This window comes from Salmo salar, chromosome ssa10 (genome assembly GCF_905237065.1).
Source record: "Salmo salar chromosome ssa10, Ssal_v3.1, whole genome shotgun sequence".
Lineage (NCBI taxonomy): Eukaryota > Metazoa > Chordata > Actinopteri > Salmoniformes > Salmonidae > Salmo > Salmo salar.
In genome coordinates, this window is record NC_059451.1 from 32,719,088 (window position 1) to 32,742,575 (window position 23,488).

Consider the following 23,488-nt stretch of genomic DNA (forward strand, 5'->3'; position numbering starts at 1 on the left):
CTAAATGAATGCCTCTCCTCTCTGTCCTCTCCTCTTTGTGGGGCACTTCCATTACCCACCACGGGAAATCAGTCTTCACCTTTGTGTCAACAAGGACATCCTTCTGAGAATACATCCACATCACTCCCTCCCCCCTGCCCCCTCCACCAGCCCAATTACCCTGTCAATCCCCTGCTGCTCCATGCCCTGTCCCCTCGAGGGTCCACGCCCCAGCTATAGATCACCCCCATTATGTCCCCTCTAGCCTTCTATTGCCACCCCTGTGGGAGTGACACCCCTACCCCTGGCTTATTCCTTGTTCTAGTCCCGTTATTTCATTATTCTCTCTGGATAATTGTCTGCTCTTTATGTTTCACTTAAAAAACAAAATGTTTTACCTTAATTTAACTAGGCAAGTCAGTAAAGAACAGATTCTTATTTTCAATGACGGCCTAGGAACAGTGGGTTAACTGCCTTGTTCAGGGGCAGAACAACAGATTTTTACCTTGTCAGCTCAGGGATTCGATCTTGTAATCTTTTGGTTACTAGTCCAACGCTCTAACCATTAGGCTACCTGCTGCCCCATTGTTGGACATAAGACTGTGATTGACGATCCCGGCGTTACAGTATATCTCTCTAAACAGTAACAACAACTATCCTTATAGTTTGGTAAGAGGATCAATTGATTTGCTATCTTGTTGTATGTATCACAGTATCATGCACCCGATAATGGGAAGTTTTATGACCCACATTGATAAAAACACAATCAATTCACTTTGTTAGTGCAACAATACACAATATATAATAATAGGACATGTGCTGTATTCCCCTCAGTGAGATGTTATATGGATGGATGACCTGGCACCTTAAACTCTTTATATAAATGACTCACAGCGTATCAGACATCTGAGTCTTTTATCGAGCTAATAAGCAGACATCACCGGTCCTTCAATAGGCTAACAGGCACCTAGACCTGCTAACGCCACACTTCGGACATGACGGTGACCGCCGAGCTCATCTCTATGAAGGCTCTGACGTGTCACCATTAGTCACCTGTATGGGGACAGGGTAGCGGGGGGACAGAGTGAGTGTCACCATCATGACATAATTTAGTAGGTGTAGTCAGGGCACAGTCACAAACCCTTTAGAGTAACAGCTGGCCAGCATGCACACAATATTTGGTTCTGGGTGCAGAGACTACTGTATCACCAACACAGATCCTGCAGCTAGAATTATGAAGCCGTTATCGTTGCAGTTCACTCACCAGTACAAAAGAGGCTCTTGAACATACTGATTATGGGTATGGTAAACATGGGGCTAGGGTGGGGCTGCAGCTTGGTTGTGATGCGGTGAGGTGGCCTGTGGGGGGCTTGTGCGTGTCGTGCTGTGCAGCTAGCAGGGGCCTGTCTGCTGACTAATTCTAGCCATTCATTTCACATTTCAGCGTCCCCGCCTGTCATCAGGGCTCTTATCAAAAATACATACCAGACCATAATCACACTACGACTGGCTGCCAACATACCTCAGGAGGCAGACACATGAACACGAATGAAAGATGGGGGGCAGAGAGAGAGAGAGAGGGAGACATAAGAAAGTGGGACAAAGAGAAGTGATAGGTTGAAAAAGAGAAGTAGGTTATTCAACAGCAGTATTTGAACTTATTTGACTAAATAAAGACAAAATGCTTTCTTTTGAAACACTGCTCTCTCAGCACACAGGCACTTACACTTCTGCCGCGGCATATGCTGCAGACACAAACACGAGCGCAATTGTCCCCATTATGAACAACTGTCCTGAGAAGGTGACTGTGAGCCCCTAGGTGATGACTACTGGGTCAGGGTGTCACCCAGTAACAGTTCTGGACCACTCACGACTCGTGGTTCTGTCCGTGTTGCTTTACTCAACAATTACAGTCAATCCATCTCTAAACATGGAATACATTTTTACTTTGCTGTTATGCCTATTGTGCTGTGACGTGTTTTAGAGACTCTCCTGCAGATGTGCATATGTGTGCACGTTGTCCAATCATACTTATACACTCCTTTTATGCCTAAATTACTTTTTGGATATGTTAGGTTTCTACTTAGGATCAATAATTATCATACAATATCATTCACATTTTCACGTGTTTTATGTAAAAATCTAGACATTTTATTGGTCCACACATATATTCCATCAAATGTTGCTGTGGGTGTAGCGACGTTCTTGCGTTCCTGGCTCCATGCCATATAAGATTTCATATATCTGGACAATTACTATCGCTCCTGCCCCTCTACAGTAGTTATCAACACATTTTCTGTCAAATAAAGGATGTTTTGTTATTTCATCCGAACCGACCAACCTGTAGCACGGGGCATTCATTTTGACCGTGTGTTTGGCTCGCGGATCCACGTGAGGGGCGGCAGGGACAGGAGAGAGCGTGCTGTTGCCAGTAGCCAATCAGCGAGAAGCATTTCTTTGACTCTATAAAACCCACGGTGCTTTCACAGTGCACAGTGTTCACACAGTTGGTTCAAGGGAACAATTGAGAGGTTGTTGTGTTTCGTTTTTAACTAATACAAGCGATTACTTTTGCTTCATCAGAGACATTATTGATCAATTTGGATTTAGCATCGTCTTGAAAACTGAACAAGGAATTAGTGAAAATGCGTCTGATCCAGAACATGTCAACCATCGCAGAGTTTGCGACCCCAGAGTGTCCGTCTAACCGGACCATCAAAATAGCGGTGATTGGGGGCAGCGGAGTTGGCAAAACAGGTAAATTGACAAATCAGTTCAACTAAATGTTGACAACTGTATTTTAGTAACTGATGTTATAAATTCATAGGCTACATGATGATTAACTTATGGTCTTCTATTCCAGCTCTGGTAGTAAGATTCCTGACAAGGCGCTTTATTGGCGACTATGAGAGAAACGCAGGAAACCTTTATTCAAGAGAGGTCCAAGTGGACGGAGAGCAGGCAGCCATCCAAGTCCAGGACACGCCGGGTGTTGATGTAAGTTCACTTTTTGCTATGTTTCCAAATGCCCTCGAGACCACTGCGTTTGAGTGCCCACAGACCAACATTTATTTAGGCTAGTACACCAGAGCCTGTCTGTGATCAGTGTGAGGTTTTCTAAATGAATAAATCAGTATATTTTGTTGTCACACAACCATAGTAGGCTATTTGAAGTTTGAGCTTTCTGTTCAGTTCTTCCCTCCCTGCTCTGGGCAGTGGTCCAAACCTGCACTTTTTGTTCTTACTAAAAGTGCAGTTAAAAAATAAATAAAAAATACATTTTTTTTAAAAGTCTGGCCTGCTAATTTCCCATTCAGAGAAGAGAATGTCTGAGCCAGGGGTAAATGATACCCCACTTCTGTCTCCTCAATCACCCTCACCCGGTTCCCCTTTACTCAGCAGGAGAGGAGTAACATTACAGCCCACTGGTTGACTAGACTACAGCAATCAATTTATTAAAACATACCTGTTGTGTAATGATGAGAACATATTTGGTCTGGCATGTATTTAAATCACTTAGCTACGAGGCTGTCCAGGTTGGATTTTATGAAGTTAATTCATGTGTTTTTAACAATGTTCTAAATGAGTTCCAATGTAACAGTTCTCTAATCATGATCTCCATGTTCTCCTCAGGTGACATGCAATGGCCTCAGCCTCCCTGATCATGTGACCTGCTCCATCCAATGGGCCGACGCTGTGGTGTTGGTCTACTCTGTGACTGACCGCCATAGCTTCGACCTGATTGGCCAGTTGCACCAGCTGGTGGCCCGCGCGGGCGGGGTCAACGTGCCGCCTGTCATCCTGCTGGCCAATAAGGCGGACCTGCTGCACATGAGACGGGTGGATGCCGAACAGGGCCCCCTGCTGGCGGCAGTGCTGGGCTGCTCCTTCTGCGAGGTGTCAGCTAGCGAGGACTACAACCAGGTTCATGGGGCCTTCCACAGGCTCTGCTGCCACATGGCCAAGCAGCAGCCCCAAGCCTCCCTGTCCTCCCACACCACAACTGGAGCAGCAGAAAAGAAGGGGCGCTCACCCCTCATCCCCAGGCCCAAGTCCCCCAACATGCAGGACCTGAAGAGGCGCTTCAAGCAGGCTCTGTCAGCTAAAGTCAGGACGGTCACCTCTGTGTGAGAAGTACTTGGGTTTGTCTACTACACAACATGGTCCAGAGTGGCTACAGAAAATACATTGAATGAGGAGAAACGAGGACAGAAGATTCCTGTCTCGTTTGGGGACTCAATCCTGTATGGCTAGAGCAGCCTGACCTGCGACGAGCAGCAGAGACAAAATGGAGGCTCAACTTTGACCTCTGACCGAAGTCACTGTCTGACAGGTGATGACCTGTGGGGTGAAACTGTTCACTGAGTCTGCAGATGTCTGCTATGAGGGACAGCAGCTGGGAGGTGTTGGTATGTCAACCCACCAGATGGGACAGAGGAGCTGAATGAAGCCCAGACACACTCCAGATTGTGTGAACACTGACATCTTCTCTTGGTAACAAAAGCCTTGAAGGATACTGCACAGAGTATTTTTAGCTGGCAGCAATTTAGTTTTTTTTCTTTTTTTCCCTCAGGCTGCCACTGTATGGCAATGCTAAAAGAGCACTGGCATTGTCAGACAAGCCATGCACTTGAGTCAGAGTGCTGAGTTTGTGACAGATGAGAACCTGAACAGTGAACAATCTCCAGTTCCCCAGTGCATTCCTTGTACAACAGCCAAAACCATCATTCTGCACATCATGGTAGTGAACTATGAGTGGAAGGCAGGATCACTGTGGGGCAGCAGGGAATGATATGGGGCTGGGTGGGATGTTGGGGTTATTTGTAATGCACTTTAACAAAGCCAAATGTTTGACTTATTTGTTATACTTTTGAAAATAAAATGATTGCATTCATGATGACTCTTGTCTTATAACCTCATGTGTAAAATACAAACAACTTATATATATGGGTCAGGTATGAACCAGGTAAAGACCTATGTATTATAGGTTAGGCTGTGTAGACATTATCTACAATGAAGCATACTACACCACACCTACCCATGAACATAGTCAAGGCTCGTCCTCAGAGGTGCTGTTCCTCAACCTGGGTGGTGTGACCGATGACAGTTGTAACCCTGGCAAAGACACCACAATGCTATTACAGTTATGTGAAAGTTCCTGTCACTAGTGAGGTTCAGTTCATGCTGATTTGATATGTGGTCTACTGTCCTATGATTGAGAATATCAGGCTCCAGTCAACGTGAAACACCCATCTGAACATGGAGAAAAAGCTTCAGGGCAGTTAGTGACATGGAGATGTGTAAAACTCAACTGTTGACCTCTGTTGGACAGACCATGGCCTGTCATTACCACAGAGGCCCTCCACATTCATCTGTCATGACTTAGCTCTCTCTCTGAGAACCAATGCAGAGTGTGAATGAGTTGGTGTAGTGGTTTAATTCTGTACTGTGCCAGGATATAAAAACCAGCAAGACGCCTCACGTTACTTCTCTCACCTGTAATGAGCTCACACATTGTATAGGACAGTCAGAACAACCTTAACTCATACCAACTAACTCAATGTATTCTGATTTAATTCAAACAAATATATTAAAGCAACTTGATTTGAATGTCATTGTTCTAAGTTGAACTTCAAGACAGAATCCTTTTTACCCCAGATTGAATCAAGTTTACATTCAGTACAGTTTGGAATAAATCCATGAACACTTAATTACCTTAATGTGATTTAGGGAGTACAAGGGATGGGACACAGCTCTGACTAAACTGAAGTAAACATTTAGGAATGCGTTTGAAAAAGCCTAAATAGATCATCTTTCTATCACCTAGTCTTATGTCTGAACCTCCACGTCTGGTCTGGTCTGCTCACACACCAATGACTTACCAAACCACAAAACCTCAATGGAGCATCTAATCGCTCCTCTCCAGAAAGCGGTACGTGTCGGGTGTGTGGTCCTTGTTCTGTGCTCACACACCGATGTCTGGCACCAGTCTTTGGGTGGTGAAGAGCAGCTCAGGGACATCTGTAGGTCTCAGCAGTCTGGTGGAGAGGACCAGCACCTGGGACAGACAGACATGGAGAGTCAGACTAGCTCGTGGCTAAATCAGCAACGGAGAAAGCCAACAGTTGGTTGTGTTCAGACAACTGGAGTAGACGTCCTGCTTTAAATAAGCAGATACTGAATGTGAACGGAAGCATTTCACTGTAAGGTCTACACCTGTTGTATTCAGCAGTTCACTGTAAGGTCTACACCTGTTGTATTCAGCAGTTCACTGTAAGGTCTACACCTGTTGTATTCAGCAGTTCACTGTAAGGTCTACACCTGCTGTATTCAGCGCATGTGACTAATACTATTTGATTTAATTTGACACCATAGAAATCATTCAAATTTATTTAGATAAAGATGAGTTTGTTGTGCCTTGCGCCCACATTCAGTATATGAGCCGATGACTCAGTTCATACATTAGACAAACCCAGGCTATTCACTTTCAACTGTATTTGAACAAATATCATATGTTTCATTAGTCCAAACAAAACCATTTTCTGACTGCTTTTAAATCTGGGTTAATTAATGACCAAGTCCTTAGAGGACCTATATGTTCCTGGAAGCCTTTATCAGAACACTACCAGCTGCAGACAGACAGATCGAGCAGGCTGAATGGGTTGGGGTCAGAGTGCGTGTTGAGGTCAGACGGTGTGTGGGCCGCTGGCTGCAGGTTGAGGGTCCTACAGTATGAGCCTCTCTCTTTCTTCTGTTGTTCTGATTAGAGATGTATTCATGACATCAGCCTTTGATGCTGCTCAGGCCTTTCATTCCCTCTAAACTCCATTATACATGCCTTTCATTAACACAGCTAGCCAGGGATTAGACTGTACTGCAGTACTCTGGCTTACAGTTCATTAACCACGTACACGCAACATACAATACACACGGATGTTTAGCGCATGGTTGAGTCAGAGTGTGTGTTGTAGCACACACAATACACAATCAGATGCATTACCACATCACACACAAAGAATGTACACGTGTGTATATAACATTAGTTCCTTTCGGCACTATCCATTGTCTGTCACCTGAGAATATGTCTCAGTGTGTGTGTGTGCACGCGTGCATGCGAGCGAGAGAGTGACTGTTTATATAATATATAGCTACTCTTGACTTTCTTCAACTCAGCACCCAGATTTTTGTGATCTTCCCCCTGTGTTTTATCCTCAGGCTCCTCTTTTGAGGTCACTCAGACTGATGACGAACCCTCGCAAAGCCATCACAGTGTGTTATGTAATGCCACCGAGCCATAACCTGGAGAGCTGTAGCCTAAAAAACACATTCATACCACAGCAGCGAAGACTGCACCTGGTCTCTCGCATCTCCTCTCCTCCTCTCCTCTGATTTATTTACACCTCTTTCCCCTCGCTCTCCAAATCCTCCCAATTTGAATTATTTGTTCGATACAAGCTCTGCCAGGTGAGTCGAGAGCAAGCGGCCGTGGTCTCTCACCTGTGTGCCCGGCTTGTGGGCGGAGACTACCTCACGGATCAGGCGGAGCTCAGAGGGAGTGACTCCTCCCACTAGGAAGAGAAAGAGCAGGGCGTGGTCGCTGGGGTGTGGACGGCTCACCTAGGGAGGGGTTAGGGATTGGGATAAAAATGAGCTTTGGCACAAGTTAACCATATCATAATTAAAGGTTATGCTATGGTTTGTGAGCTGAAACTCTAAAGACAATCTGTGGAGCCAGATTACAGTTCTGACTCCTCTCTGTCTCTCCCTATGTCTCTCTCCCCCCCGCTGTCCTTCAGTCTCTCCCCTCTCTGGTCTGAGTCACTGCCCAGCTGGAGGGCAGTGGTCAGAGTGGACTATTCAGCATGAAGGCTTTAAACAACACTCATTCCAGACACACACACGGATTTGTACATGAGTGAGAGTCAGGGGGTCTGGTGCGCCAGCTATGTGTGATTGGTTGGCCTACAGATAATGGCTGTGTTCTATTGGCTGGGGAGTGACGCCGAGATCACAACTACAGCCTTTGAATAATAACCGTGCAATCAAAGCTGCAGGGGGGTGGGGACTGGTCCGGGATGGCCAGACATGTGCATCAGAACTGTCTGCCTGGGCTGGCTCAACATGTGTCTTACAATAGGTAGCCTTTATCTGTCAGAGTGTTTGTGTTGGTGTGTGCAATGTGGTAGGTCAAATGGGTATGGGTCTTTGTATTCATACTACATACAGTATGTACTGTATGAGTGCATTAGCTATACCTGCACACACACACAGAACAGCAGACCAGCATCTACATGTGCATCCTTAAAGAGATATGAACACCCACCTCCCATCTGGCAACACAAACCCACTGCACTGTAGCACCAACCAAGTGTCATGTGTACATGTGGAGGGAGGAGGGAAGAGGAGAAACACAGCAACACACACGCCTACGCCTAGACAGACAGACACACACTAAGGAACTACAGATGGGGTCTTTTGAGAGTTGTTCCCTAGACAGTGAAGACAGGGAGCTAGACAGTGAAGACAGGGAGCTAGACAGTGAAGACAGGGAGCTAGACAGGGAAGACAGGGAGCTAGACAGTGAAGACAGGGAGCTAGACAGTGAAGACAGGGAGCTAGACAGTGAAGACAGGGAGCTAGACAGTGAAGACAGGGAGCTAGACAGGGAAGACAGGGAGCTAGACAGGGAAGACAGGGAGCTAGACAGGGAAGACAGGGAGCTAGACAGGGAAGACAGGGAGCTAGACAGGGAAGACAGGGAGCTAGACAGGGAAGACAGGGAGCTAGACAGTGAAGACAGGGAGCTAGACAGTGAAGACAGGGAGCTAGACAATGAAGACAGGGAGCTAGACAGGGAAGACAGGGAGCTAGACAGGGAAGACAGGGAGCTAGACAGGGAGCTAGACAGTGAAGACAGGGAGCTAGACAGTGAAGACAGGGAGCTAGACAGGGAAGACAGGGAGCTAGACAGTGAAGACAGGGAGCTAGACAGTGAAGACAGGGAGCTAGACAGTGAAGACAGGGAGCTAGACAGTGAAGACAGGGAGCTAGACAGTGAAGACAGGGAGCTAGACAGGGAAGACAGGGAGCTAGACAGGGAAGACAGGGAGCTAGACAGTGAAGACAGGGAGCTAGACAGTGAAGACAGGGAGCTAGACAGTGAAGACAGGGAGCTAGACAGTGAAGACAGGGAGCTAGACAGTGAAGACGGGAGCTAGACAGGGAAGACAGGGAGCTAGACAGGGAAGACAAGGAGCTAGACAGTGAAGACAGGGAGCTAGACAGTGAAGACAGGGAGCTAGACAGTGAAGACAGGGAGCTAGACAGTGAAGACAGGGAGCTAGACAGTGAAGACAAGGAGCTAGACAGTGAAGACAAGGAGCTAGACAGTGAAGACAGGGAGCTAGACAGTGAAGACAGGGAGCTAGACAGTGAAGACAGGGAGCTAGACAGTGAAGACAGGGAGCTAGACAGTGAAGACAGGGAGCTAGACAGGGAAGACAGGGAGCTAGACAGTGAAGACAGGGAGCTAGACAGGGAAGACAGGGAGCTAGACAGGGAAGACAGGGAGCTAGACAGGGAAGACAGGGAGCTAGACAGTGAAGACAGGGAGCTAGACAGTGAAGACAGGGAGCTAGACAGTGAAGACAAGGAGCTAGACAGTGAAGACAGGGAGCTAGACAGTGAAGACAAGGAGCTAGACAGTGAAGACAGGGAGCTAGACAGTGAAGACAGGGAGCTAGACAGTGAAGACAGGGAGCTAGACAGTGAAGACAGGGAGCTAGACAGTGAAGACAGGGAGCTAGACAGTGAAGACAAGGAGCTAGACAGTGAAGACAGGGAGCTAGACAGTGAAGACAGGGAGCTAGACAGGGAAGACAGGGAGCTAGAAGACAGGGAGCTAGACAGTGAAGACAGGGAGCTAGACAGTGAAGACAGGGAGCTAGACAGTGAAGACAGGGAGCTAGACAGTGAAGACAGGGAGCTAGACAATGAATGTACATTGTGGTACAGACTAAAGGGTGTAACCATGTGTTTTATGGTTAAAGGTTATACTGTGCCGTGGTCAGTGAGTTTTATATGGGTGATTTACTGTATGGAGGGTGTGTATAGTTTTACTAGAGGTTTTATGGTTCAGAGAAAGTGACCTTTATTACCCTTTCCTAAATAACCCTCTCACGTGTGTGTGTCTTCTGCGTGTGTGTGTGGTTGGTTCAGTCTCTCACCTTCATGAACATACTGAAGCCAGTCTTGAGCATGTCGGTGAGGCCTCCAGACATGTGTTCTATGTCGGGAGACTCAGGTCTGTCTGGGTGGAAGATCTCCTCCAGAACCTGTCTGAGGAACGGACGGTACGTCGCCTGGAGAACACACAGGAACACAGAGGAACAGGGCCAGTCAAAACATATTCTACAAATATCACTAGTTACCAGCCTCTTTGTGCTTTGTCCTATTTTGTACTTGTGAGTTATGCCATAGTGACAACAAAGTGGAGGGCGAGCCATATATAACACAGGGATTATATAATGAGTGGGAGTGTGTATTGTCTCTGTGCTAGGTATGTATCTGGGTGAGTAGTGTCTGTCTGGGTTATTGGAATAAAGTTTGTGTTTGAAGAACCCTCAACAGTGGTGTGATCCTCTAGTCCCCTCCATCACTGGATGAATGAGAGATGGTGTGATGTGAATAACTATGAAGCGGAGTTAGAAACAGCTCATCTCTGTAGGGCAGGCCTCTTATTGAGATGGTCCATGCAGATGAGATGAGGGTATTGAGTTGTTTATAAGGGGGTTATTGTTGCTGGGGATGAAAATAGCTTTGTTTTCAGTTATGAGCCAGTGTGTTGTGGAGGGTATTGTTGGAAACAAGTGTTTGTATGATAAGTGTTTATGTGTGTGTGGGTGTGCTGATGATTTGGTTTTAAATTGCCTTGTTATTGTGTGGTCTACCGTGGTGATTATTGTGAGGTACATTTACTGATTGCAGCCAGGTATTAGTCAGCCAGGTATTAGTCAGCCAGGTATTAGTCAGCCAGGTATTAGTCAGCCAGGTATTAGTCAGCCAGGCAGGCTGTTAGCTAGGTGAATATGGATGGATAGTCATTGTGACATGACCCAACCTGCTCCAAAAAATACCCCACCGCTCCAGACAGGCACGACATTCTGATAAACCCTGGCAGAACACTACACCTCTACAGGTACACACCCAGGAGGTGTACATTTCCCAAGCTGCATATGTCATCACTCCCCCCTAACACACACGCAGACATATACACACACTCACCAACCCTTCTCAGAGAGGAAGAGTTTCATAATTAAGTAGCCTTTTGGCTAATATATTTATTCTGTACTCATTCTATCCTTTCACACTAAACGCGCACTATCACTTTAACACGCTACTGTATTCAGTTCAAAAGTTCTACTTTGGAGTGCTGAGCATGAAGGAGAGGGCACCTTGAAAAGACTATTATAAATAAAGTTATCAATGTTCACATTCTGAAGTTTATAAAGACAACCTAAGGATAAACACAGTAATGTTTTCCAATTGCACTTGACAAACTCCATACAAAGCTATTGTGTGTGGAGAGACAGAGACAAGAGAAAGAAAAAAGAGTGAAAGAGAGCAAGAAATAAAGAGAGGAATTCACTGAATGAAGGTTTAATCTGACCAGCTAGCCGGGCCTATAAAACAGTCCATTTTTAGATTACAAGGTAAAGCAGATTTCTTTTATGTGCGAGAAGTTCATATCCTGAGTTAACAATGCAGCCACAGTTAAGGTTTGGCAGAGCTTTATGAGAATTGTGTAAATAGCAGAGTGCTCAGAAGGGTCTGGAGCAAGGTTCCCTCTAAAATGCACCGGTACGGGAGCGCAGTAGCCCGAGACTGCTGTGCAGAAATATCAGCCCACAGAGAGATGAATGAGATTTCACTTGCTTGGCAATGTAAACATATGTTTCCCATGCCAATATGGCCCTTGAATTGAATTAACCATGAATTAACCAAACCATTCCGAGTCGATCGGCAGACATTTCTGTAAAAAACCCAACGATAAAGCCTTGTGTTCATATTTCTTTTTCTATTAGTCTCGGTCTGTTGAAAGTAGGTTCACCCGATTCAGCTGCACTGCGCCCAGAGTAGGCGAACTGTTGCCATTTTGAACCATTTCATGTGTCAATGTACAAACTCTGCCTTCCCGGAAGGCCCAGAGAGCAAGTGCACTACAGGCCTACCGCTGTCCAATCGGATGGCTCAGATTACTGTGTCTGCAGTACTTTAGCAGGCATAAGAAATCTACAGCGTGAGATTTCAAAAAGTTTAAAACCATGACTAGAGAGAGTGTCAAAGAATACATTAAAAAGATGCTGTTTTTATGAGTGGTGCCTGCTTCTGAACATCAGTCCAGTAAAATAAAAATGATTTACATGTATGCTCACTCAGCTGTGCCTCACAAGTAATACAACAATGGTGTGATCATATAGCCTACATCAAATTTTGAAATATAATTATAAAAAAAATGGCCTGAACAACAATGCATTGGCATGACAATTCAAGCAAAGCCAATGTGCAGTGATATTGTATTGGGCCTATAGCGTACTGCACAAACCTCATTGCTACAGTACTGTTTGCAGTGGTGACCCGTCATTCAGGGCAGGTGTGACAGACCTGTTTTGAGCCCCACCTGTCTGTTACTTGAACTCTGTGAAGCATTTATTTGGGCTGGTAACTAATAAACGTGTCCTCTGCAGCAGAGGTTGAGAGAATGCAGAGTGCGCAAAGTTGTCATCAAGGCAAAGGGTGGCTACTTTGAAGAATCTCAAATATAAAATATATTTAGATTTGTTTAACACTTTTTTTGTGTTATTTCACAGTTTTGATGTCTTCACTATTATTCTACAATGTGGAAACTAGTAAAAATAAAGAAAAACCCTTGAATGAGTGGGTGTGTCCAAACTTTTGACTGGTACTGTATATTTATATATATTTTGTTGTTGCCTGTTTTCTAGGTTATTTTGACATTAATACATGTCACATACCAGTTTGCAAACACATTGAGTTAATAATAAAGCCGCATAAGGCAGCTCCAAAACGCAGGTGTTTCAGCCTAGCTCAGTGCTTTCTGTGGTGGTGCGGCCTCCAGCGGAAAATACGGAGCGTAGAGGTTGGTAATGTTCTCTAGTTGCGCCGTGATTGGTTCAGTGTTCTGTTACTCATGGGGACAATACGTCACTGCAAAATCTACGGGGAGAGCTAAAAGAATTCAAGCCCCTTGGGTGCTGCCATAGAGTTACATTAGAAGTTCCCATCCAAGAAGGCTCAAGGTCATTGGCCACAGATAAAATGACGTCAAATCACATTATATCTATCGTAGCTTTGATTGGACTGATCATGTCAACATCATACTTTCAGAATCTTAGCTAGCAAGCTAGACAAGCAGTCATCATCATGAATCAAGTTGACAATCTACTGGCAAATCCTTTTCAATCCTTGTCATATGAAGAGAAATTCGAGATAAAAAGTATCGGTGCTCATTGGCCATGAACATTGCACAACAAGTTGCAAATCACAAATTCAACAATGAGTGTTTTGGAAGGAATCAGTGACTAACTGCAAGTGTTGCAAAACAATCACTAGCCTGCTATCTATTCAGTGGAGTGGGTGTGTGGTCCAAGTCCGGGTTTAAGGGTCTCTTTTCCAAGCTTAAAGGGATAAACATTCACATGCAACACTAGGGCCAGAAAAGGTTGACTACATTGGCAACGCTGTCAATACAGTATGACTTCTGTTCAAAACAACTGGAAACTCGGAACTGTATATTTTACCCCTTTTTCTCCCCAATTTCGTGATATCCAATTGGTAGTTACAGTCTTGTTCCATCACTGCAACTCCCGTACGGACTCGGGAGAGGCGAAGGTCGAGAGCTGTGCGTCCTCCAAAACGCGACCCAGCCAAGCCGCACTGCTTCTTGACAATGTTTGCCCGGAAGCCAGCCTCACCAATGTGTCAGAGGAAACACCGTACACCTGGCGACCGTGTCAGCATTCATTGCACCTGGCCCGCCACAGGAGTCGCTAGAGCGCGATGGGACAAGGACAACCCGGCTGGCCAAACCCTCCCCTAACCCGGACGACACTGGGCCAATTGTGCACCACCTCATGGGTCTCCCGGTCGTGGCCGGCTGTGACACAGTCTGGGATCAAACCAGGATCTGTAGTGACGCAGCTAGCACTGCGATGCAGTGCCTTAGACCACGGGAAAATATGTTTTGAACGGAATTTCAAGTCGGGAACTCTGGCCTCTTTCTAGAGCTCCGACCTGAAAAATCACTGATGTCATGATTCGACATTGTTTTTTTCCCCCAGTTCCCAGTTTTCTTGAAAGCACCATAAATCCAGAGACAGTCAGCCTTTGATGACAAAATTTGCCCACAAGAAGGACCCCCGCGCCACTTTCCTGCTCAAGTGAGCACAGGACAACAAGGTGAGTCAAAAATTGTATTGTATGCTGGTGCATAAATGATGTAATATGCCAGGGAGATATGTATACTGTAGCTAAGAAAGTAATACTAAGTGTACGTTGTGTAGTAAGCTGTTAGTAGCCCATGTGCCTCACCCTAATAATTTGGCCCCTTTCCCCCTCATAACTTAGCCTACTGTTCTGACTTAGTGGTGCACATGTAGCCTATAGCCTGTTTTAGAGAAATGTAATCATGGAATATTGTAAGAACTTTCATTGTCTGCTTATATGCCCCCTTTATTTATCCTACGGATCTAACTTGGTGCGGAGAGGGAATACTGTAAGAACGGCCCATGTTCTGAATTCTGTCGCTGTACATTTCAAAAGTAGGGGTTAGCCCCACCAAGATTTACATGATAAAATCGCAACTGACTGTTTGTAATTGGTTAATGTTGCATAGGCTTCCGTTTTTTAAGTCATGTAAAAAAATCTGAGTGGTAGAGCTCGGCTTGCATTTTGACACAGAAAGTCATTTGACATTACTTGGTGACCACTTCTAGAGTTTTCCCTGTAAACACTATCAACGTTTCCCTTTACTGTGGCAATTGTGATCGAATCAATGCAATATTAGCCACTTTCAATGCAACATACCAAAACAAAACAAACTATGCAAGAGATTTTGTTGTAGGCGCATCAGAGTACTCAGCCCGTACTACTCTACACAGACCTGTGCGGCATAAACAAATCAGAGCTGCTGTAGGCCTACATGCAAACAGACCATTGCCATATATGGACTTGTGCCATTTACTTTGAACTGGACTGTGTATACAGCATGAGCTGTAGATGAGTAGATGTGCTTGTTTTGAGATCAAAGCGAGAGCTGCATGTAGTCACATGTGCACATTTTGTTAATATCCTTTGCTATTTAGTGAGTTATTAGCCCAGTTATAGATCCTTTGTAGTCAGCAATAGGGGAGTGATTGCTTCCTACAAGAGCAGAAAACGCATACATTTCTTGACATGTTTAAAAAGCTAGTCAGGTAAAGAGCTTTTTTTTGTCTTAAAGGGGCAGTGTTGTATTTTGAGACAGGCTTGAATAAGCTAAGTAGCCAATAGACAGAGGGTAGCGTAATTTGTCTGATTCTCTGTAATAATTGTATGGGAATGATAATGCATTTTATTATTTTGTGGTTTCTTGCATCAAACAACATTTTCAGTCTGAAGGACAAGTGGATAAAAAGGTTAATGTAAAACCCTGCATGTTTTTTTTTTAAAGTCTTATGGAATGGCCTACATTGAACACCACACATTGGCTGGTAGTGTAGGCTGAATGATAGAACAGCAATTTCCATGTTCAAATGTTATGGCATGCATTTTCTCCATTGTTTTTGATGGCAGGCCACTCTGGTAGGCCTACATTATGATCAAATAGCCACAGTAGCCTACATTGCCAATGTTAAACCTGAAACTAAAAGTAGGTACAGCCTCAGTGTTCACAGTAAACGCGCGCTGGAAGTTGAACAGAATTTTCTCAACGTTCTAGTTTACGCTCAGCAGACCTGAAATTGGCTCTGTGCCGAATTTGTTTTGCGAGAACATTGTTCTGTAGGTTAGCTTCTTTCTAGAAAGGGTAGCTAACACACACACACACGCGCAAAACTGTGCTCTCAATACTTGAAGAGATAGATTTTCTTGACACCTAGCAACCAGTATCAACACAGAGCAAAGAGTTCCATCCTCCTCTGCTTGACTCATGTGTGATACAGTAATATCCAGGTAGACACACCCTTCTGACCTCAAACATGGCATCCGCACACCTTTGACACCTGTCAACCAGATTCACCCCATCAGTATCTAATGAAGTGATTCTACCTCATGCTGACAGCCATCTCAGCCATATTAGGAATGTGTGGTGAGACTGACTGTGTTATATAAAAGCAACATTTTATTTAAAAAAAACATCATCCAGCACTTCAACTTCCCCATGCAAATATATGTCAGCTAAGTGAGCAAACACAAACAAACCTGGGAGTAAACACATGACTAACTCATCTAAACACGCATTCACATACAGAGAGAAAGAGAGGTTTGAACACATTAGCCTACGCGTTCAAATTAAACAAACAAACCAATTCATTCATCTCCCCATCCTCCCACAAGATAAAACAGTCCTTTATAGCCTCATCTTTAGTCATCCGGCTATCACCCAGGCCTCCCATGACATTTGGATTGAATTTCCCTGTTACTAATATATATTCATTCCCCCTGGGACTCACCTACTAAAGAGGAGGATAACAAATGATTCACGCCAAACACCCACACTATCAACAACAGTATAATTAAGCAATAAGGCAAGGGGGGTGTGGTATATGGCCAATATACCATGGCTAAGGGATGTTCTTAGGCACAACGCACCCCCGAAGTGTCTTATTGCTATTATAACTTGGTTACCAATGTAATTAGATCAGTAAAAATAAATGTTTTGTCATACCCGTGGTATACGGTCTGATATACCATGGCGGTCAGCCAATCAGCATTCAGGGCTCGAACCACCCAGTTTATAATGGAGGTTAGAATGACCTGGATTATCAGTTAATATAACATGTCTCTAGCTGGCTTCAAGTTCCAAAAGCTGGTCTAGGATTAGCTCTAAACCATGAAAAAATTAAACCAACACTGTCCGCGAGTCTATGGATAGAACTTTGTATTGTGTGTTGAGAGCGAATAAGTCCCACTTAGTTTGCTGAGTGCTTCCTGCTGAATAGGTGGACCTTCCTCCGTTTAGCCCCAAGAATTACAAGAGTCTCGTCAGACTCCTCAGAGAGTGGTTACTATAGCAATGGAAGTATTACTTTATGTAAGACTAACAATGCCACTGCAACCTTCCAACCAAAACAAATATCCTTTCTAGGCTTCTCAGTACAGTGTGTGTGTGTGTGTGTGTGTGTGTGTGTGTGTGTGTGTGTGTGTGTGTGTGTGTGTGTGTGTGTGGGTAAACTCAATGGAAGTGTCTCCTTGGAAGTGTCTCCCACTGTTGCGGTGTTAATGATAGGTCTTCTTGGAAGTGTCTCCCACTGTTGCGGTGTTAATGATAGGTCTTGTTGGAAGTGTCTCCCACTGTTGCGGTGTTAATGATAGGTCTTCTTGGAAGTGTCTCCCACTGTTGCGGTGTTAATGATAGGTCTTCTTGGAAGTGTCTCCCACTGTTGCGGTGTTAATGATAGGTCTTCTTGGAAGTGTCTCCCACTGTTGCGGTGTTAATGATAGGTCTTCTTGGAAGTGTCTCCCACTGTTGCGGTGTTAATGATAGGTCTTCTTGGAAGTGTCTCCCACTGTTGCGGTGTTAATGATAGGTCTTCTTGGAAGTGTCTCCCACTGTTGCGGTGTTAATGATAGGTCTTCTTGGAAGTGTCTCCCACTGTTGCGGTGACAGAGAGAGACAGAGAGAGACAGAGAGAGAGAGAGACAGAGAGAGAAGGGCAGAGAGACAGGGGCAGACAGAGAGATAGAGAGAGAGAGAAGGGCAGAGAGACAGGGGCAGACAGAGGGATAGACAGAGAGAGAGAGAAAGGCAGAGAGAGGGGCAGAGAGAGAGAGAGAGAGAGAGAGAGAGAGCGAGAAAGAGAGACAGAGGCAGGCAGAGAGACGGTCAGACAGAGAGCGAGATTATCTACTTCACTTGCTTTGGCAATGTTAACATATGTTTCCCAATTGAGAGAGGCAGCGAGACAGGGGCAGGCAGAGAGACATGGACAGAGAGAGAGAGAGAGAGAGAGGCACAGGGACAGGCAGAAAGAGAGGAAAGCAGAGACAAAGCCAGAGAGACTGACAGACAGGAACAAAGAGAGCCAGAGATACTGACAGACAGGCACAAAGCGAGCCAGAGATACTGACAGACAGGAACAAAGAGAGCCAGAGACACCGATTGTAAGATTTGTAATTACTTACTCGCAGTGATTACATTTGACATAGTGCTGTTACACTCTGGGAAAAAGAACATTGGGTTCTTAAGTGTCTGAAAGAAAAATGCCTCCCCCTCTCACTGTCTGACCGTGAGGTTATCATAAACAAAGACATCTTGACCTGAAGACATCAAGTTGACTAGAAGAGTGACTCAGTGGGGAGAGACGTGGTGATGAGTGTTTCTGTATTTTTTGAGTTTCTGTCAAGAAAAGCCAGTAACTCACAGATACAAAGCTCTGATCCATTTAATTCTACTCACATTCATCATTCAACAGGAACAGAGAGAGTACTAACACATAGCACACCCACAGCTGTCTTACTATACTTGTGAAGACTTTTTGGCGACCAAGAATTGATTCCCATTTAAAATCTTAAAGCCCTAAACCTAACTTTCCTCTTAAGCCCTAACCCCAACTTTAATCTTACATTTACATTTTAGTCATTTAGCAGACGCTCTTATCCAGAGCGACTTACAGTAGTGAATGCATACATTTCATACATTTTTTTCTCGGTACTGGTCCCCCGTGGGAATCGAACCCACAACCCTGGTGTTGCAAACACCATGCTCTACCAACTGAGCTACACGGGACTCTTAAACCCTAACCCTAAACCTAAACACTAACCCCTAATTCTAATCCTAACCTCTAAACCTAAAATAGCCTTATACAAGTAAGGACTGGAAAAATGCCCTCACTTCTCTGTATTTTACTTGGTTTACTATTTGTGTGAGGACTTTTGATACTCACAAGTATACTAAAATGTGCACTCACGCACGCACGCATACACACACACACACTAAAATCTAAGGGCACAGCTATTATGCAGAGGCTTTGCGACTGTTTGGGGCCAGGCAGACAAAGAGAACTAGAATGCAGATACTAGATGGGGTTGTAACTTTTACTACCCTGAAATAAACATGATAATACTGTATATCCAACTCTTTATGAGCTCTGGCTGGGGGAAGGTACAGTCAGAGGAAATGTATTGAAGGTAGATTGGATTGCAATATATGTCATGAAATATACATAATTAAACCTACGTCATTAAATAGTCTATAAATACCTGCAATTATCAGATATCTTAAGCAGCTTATTGTAAGGTGAGGGGAAAATAAGAGTGAAAGTAGGAGACATGCTAACATCTACAGGACACCGTTTTCAATTTTCAAAAGTGATCTATCTGGATTTCGCCTATCGAATAGGATTAAATGCATAGAAATAGAATGAATAGAACGGACAAATGATTGACTTTAATGGTGACTCCCGTTCTATTCATTCTATTTCTCTATGCCAGGGGTTCTTAAACCTTTTCAGCCTGGGACCCAAATTAAAAATGTGTTTTCCTGGGACCCAAGCTTAGGAACATATGCAACTATACGTAAATATTGGTACATTTCAATGCACTTACGCCTAAAAAAATGCAATATAGGCAAAAACAAATAACAATGAAATACCCATAAATATATTTTCATGTTTTTTCTTCCCCATTAAAAACACTCCTACATAGCTGTCTAGGTTGGAACTGTTGCTGTTAAAATACAATAAATAATTTCATTCTGAACTGAACTGGAATAAATGGATTGATCACATCACACAGATGTATAACTGAACACACACACACACACACACACACACACACACACACACATGCCTTTTGATCGTGCAACCCTAAGTAACAGTACAGATCAAAACATTCAGGCCTACTGTACATCTTACTGTATACATTATTGTTGATAGAAAGTCTAGGTTGGAACTATTGCTGTTAAAATACATATTTTTTATTCTAAACTGGAATAAACTGATTGATCACATCACACAGATGTAGACCAGAACACACAGTCCTAATGAGAGGTGTGTGGCTGGTTGAAGTTTTCAACAAGCAAGTCTATTCTGGGCTCAGTTTTTCACAGTGCAACACTGGTCATGCTCAGCATTGACACCGTTTCTGTACTTGACAACCCTGACTCGCATAGGTATGTGGTGCCAAACTGGATCAGAACATCTACTGCTTTTTCAGTCAGGCTGGAGACCGCTTCCTGCTGCAGATGAGCAACCCAGAACTGTGTGAGTGTTTGTCTCAAAAAGCATCTTGCTTAAATACGTTTATTCCAGTTCAGAATAAAACATGACTAATTGTAACAGCAACAGTTCCAAAAATAATTTATACAGTAAAATGTACAGTAGGCCTGATCATTTCTACAGTAAAATGTACAGTAGGCCTGATCATTTTTCATCTTGACCTGTACTGTTTCTTAGGGTTGCACGATCAGTAGCTACTAGCTTGCTTTGGCTAACGTTAGCTATTAGCTGTGTAACGTTACAAGGCCAGGGGATTGTTTGAAAGAGAAACTCACATCTATTACTATGAGAGATAGTACTCTCTTATTTCTGCTCATCATCGCCTGTTATAAAATGACAACAATGCCTTGTTAGCTGACTTACTTTTGCACTGTCGAAGCAGTTTCCTGAAGCCTTCTGCCCTGTCCTGAAAGAACTCCCTCGGTTTACCATCATGATGTGGATGTTTGGTCATGTCGTTTTAATTTGTTTCGTTTTGAGAGACTCATTACTAAGCACTTCCCCACACAAAACACATTGTGGGTGCTCCTCATTATTTCTCAAAGTTTGTATGAAAGAGACAGAAACTCATCACTGTATTTGCGTTTCTGACGATTGAGCTCAGTCAGAACTTGTGGCTAGCATGAGTCTGAATTGGAAAACACTAAATAAACAACAACAAGAATTGTCTATCCAAAATAGAGATGTATAGGTAAACCACTTCTTCAATGTTTTTGGCTCTATAACAAAGAACAAACAGCAAAAACATATACATGATCAAATACATGATCAAATACAAAATCTTACAATCAACTATTAAAGACTACCAGAACCCACTGGATTCTCCAATTACCTTGAATGAACTATAGGACAAAATAAAAACTCTCCAACCCAAAAAGGCCTGTGGTGTTGATCGTATCCTCAATGAAATGATAAAATATACGGACAACAAATTCCAATTGGCTATACAATTTTTTTTTAACATCCACCTCAGCTCTGGAATCTTCCCCAATCCACAAAAGTGGAGACAAATTTGACCCCAATAACTACCGTGTGATATGCGTCAACAGCAGCCTTGGGAAAATCCTCTGCATTATCATTAACAGCAGACTCGTACATTTCCTCAGTGAAAACAATGTACTGAGCAAATGTCAAATTGGCTTTTTACCAAATTATCGTACGACAGACTACATATTCACCCTGCACAGCCTAATTGACAAACAATCAAACCAAAACAAAGGCAAAGTCTTCTCATGCTTTGTTGATTTCAAAAAAGCCTTTGACTCAATTTGGCATGAGGGTCTGCTATACAAATTGATGGAAAGTGGTTTTGGGGGAAAAACATACGACATTATAAAATCCATGTACACAAACAACAAGTGTGAGGTTAAAATTGGCAAAAAACACACACATTTCTTCCGACAGGGCCATGGGGTGAGACAGGGATGCAGCTTAAGCCCCACCCTCTTCAACATATATATCGACGAATTGGCGAGGGCACTAGAACATTCTGCAGCACCTGGCCTCACCCTACTAGAATCTGAAGTCAAATGTCTACTGATGATCTTCTGCACAGATTCTGCCAGACCTGGACCCTGACAGTAAATCTCAGTAAGACCAAAATAATGGTGCTCCAAAAAAGGTCCAGTCGCCAGGACCACAAATACAAATTCCATCTAGACACCGTTTCCCTAGAGCACACAAAAAAACGATACATACCTTGGACTAAACATCAGCGCCACAGGTAATTTCCACAAAGCTGTGAACGATCTGAGAGACAAGGCAAGAAGGGCATTCTATGCCATCAAGAGGAACATAAAATTCGACATACCAATTAGGATCTGGCTAAAAATACTTGAATCAGTTATAGAACCCATTGCCCTTCATGGTTGTGAGGTCTGGGGTCCGCTCACCAAGCAAGAATTCACAAAATGGGACAAACACCAAATTGAGACTCTGCATGCAGAATTCTGCAAAAATATCCTCAGTGTACAACGTAAAACACCAAATCATGCATGCAGAACAGAATTAGGCCGATACCTGCTTATTATCAAAATCTAGAAAAGAGCTGTTAAATTCTACAACCACCTAAAAGGAAGCGATTCCCAAACCTTCCATAACAAAGCCATCACCTACAGAGAGATGAACCTGGAGAAGAGTCCCCTAAGGGTGAAATACCACAGTGTGCCATCACAGCAGCAAGATTTGTGACCTGTTGCCACAAGAAAAGGTCAACCAGTGAAGAACAAACACCATTGTAAATACAACCCATATTTAGGTTTATTTATTTTCCCTTTTGTACTTTAACCATTTGCACATTGTTACAACACTGTATATATACATAATATGACATTTGTAATGTCTTTATTCTTTTGGAACTTCTGTGAGTGTAATGTTTACTGTTCCTTTTTATTGTTTATTTTACTTTTGTATATTATCTACTTTACTTGCATTGGCAATGTTAACATATGTTTCCCATGCCAATGAAGCCCCTTGAATTGAATCCATTCACTACATCTAATCATTCAGTTTCCTGTCAACACAATGCCTTCCTCATCAGCTCTTAGATCACAGTAGAGGCTCAGGAGAGTGGAAGTGGAATGATCTGGCTATTCTTTTGTGTTGTTTAGTCATTGTTGTTTTTCCTACTGAAACCGGAGGATAAAGCCAAGCCATTCACAGGTGCCTGGCTGCCTGCAGTGCCCTCCTCCAAACACACACTAACTCACTCTAAAGAGGAGGAAGACTGTGTGTGCTACATAGGAAAAACGCGCCACTCTGACACACAATGATGTGAGAGATTCATTCAGAAGACTGTGGCTCTGACGCAAGACTGGGATGAGAGGGAGAAAGGAAGAGCAGAAGTCAAAGTATTCTATTCTACCTGGGACTGACGTCAATGTCATTGCCACTAGAGTGTCTGTGAAAGAGGGGAGGAGAAAGTGGAGAATAACTGCCTGGGATCTATGGAGATACAGTATGTACGTATGAGCAGAACATTTATCTATAGTTGAACAGCTGAATAGACAAAAGGA

At 43.8% G+C, this 23,488-nt stretch overlaps 2 protein-coding genes across 2 annotated transcripts in view; one reads left to right on the top strand and one right to left on the bottom strand.

Moving 5' to 3' along the window:
- Positions 1-2,455: 2,455 nt before the first annotated feature.
- On the top strand, positions 2,456-4,879 carry LOC106560267 (ras-like protein family member 11B). Its single transcript, XM_014122976.2, has 3 exons — positions 2,456-2,736; positions 2,843-2,976; positions 3,613-4,879. Exons 1-3 carry the CDS (start codon positions 2,625-2,627, stop codon positions 4,108-4,110), a joined length of 744 nt encoding a protein of 247 aa, XP_013978451.1. The 5' UTR covers positions 2,456-2,624; the 3' UTR covers positions 4,111-4,879.
- A 657-nt stretch (positions 4,880-5,536) lies between these two features.
- Positions 5,537-23,488, bottom strand: part of LOC106560266 (sec1 family domain-containing protein 2) — a 166,659-nt gene continuing 148,707 nt past the window's right edge. The window contains exons 7-9 of the mRNA XM_014122975.2: positions 10,206-10,340; positions 7,477-7,596; positions 5,537-6,037 (exon numbers count right to left, since the gene is read on the bottom strand). Coding sequence (XP_013978450.2) covers positions 5,945-6,037; positions 7,477-7,596; positions 10,206-10,340 — 348 coding nt within the window. The 3' untranslated portion in view covers positions 5,537-5,944. The remainder of the gene's footprint in view (positions 6,038-7,476; positions 7,597-10,205; positions 10,341-23,488) is intronic.

Bases quoted from the DNA above. Each gene is read 5' to 3' on its own strand.
- LOC106560267 (XM_014122976.2), top strand. From the start codon at position 2,625: ATGCGTCTGATCCAGAACATGTCAACCATCGCAGAGTTTGCGACCCCA. The intron at 2,737-2,842 runs GTAAATTGACAA...CTTCTATTCCAG, and splicing joins CAGCGGAGTTGGCAAAACAG to CTCTGGTAGTAAGATTCCTG. The intron at 2,977-3,612 runs GTAAGTTCACTT...TGTTCTCCTCAG, and splicing joins AGGACACGCCGGGTGTTGAT to GTGACATGCAATGGCCTCAG.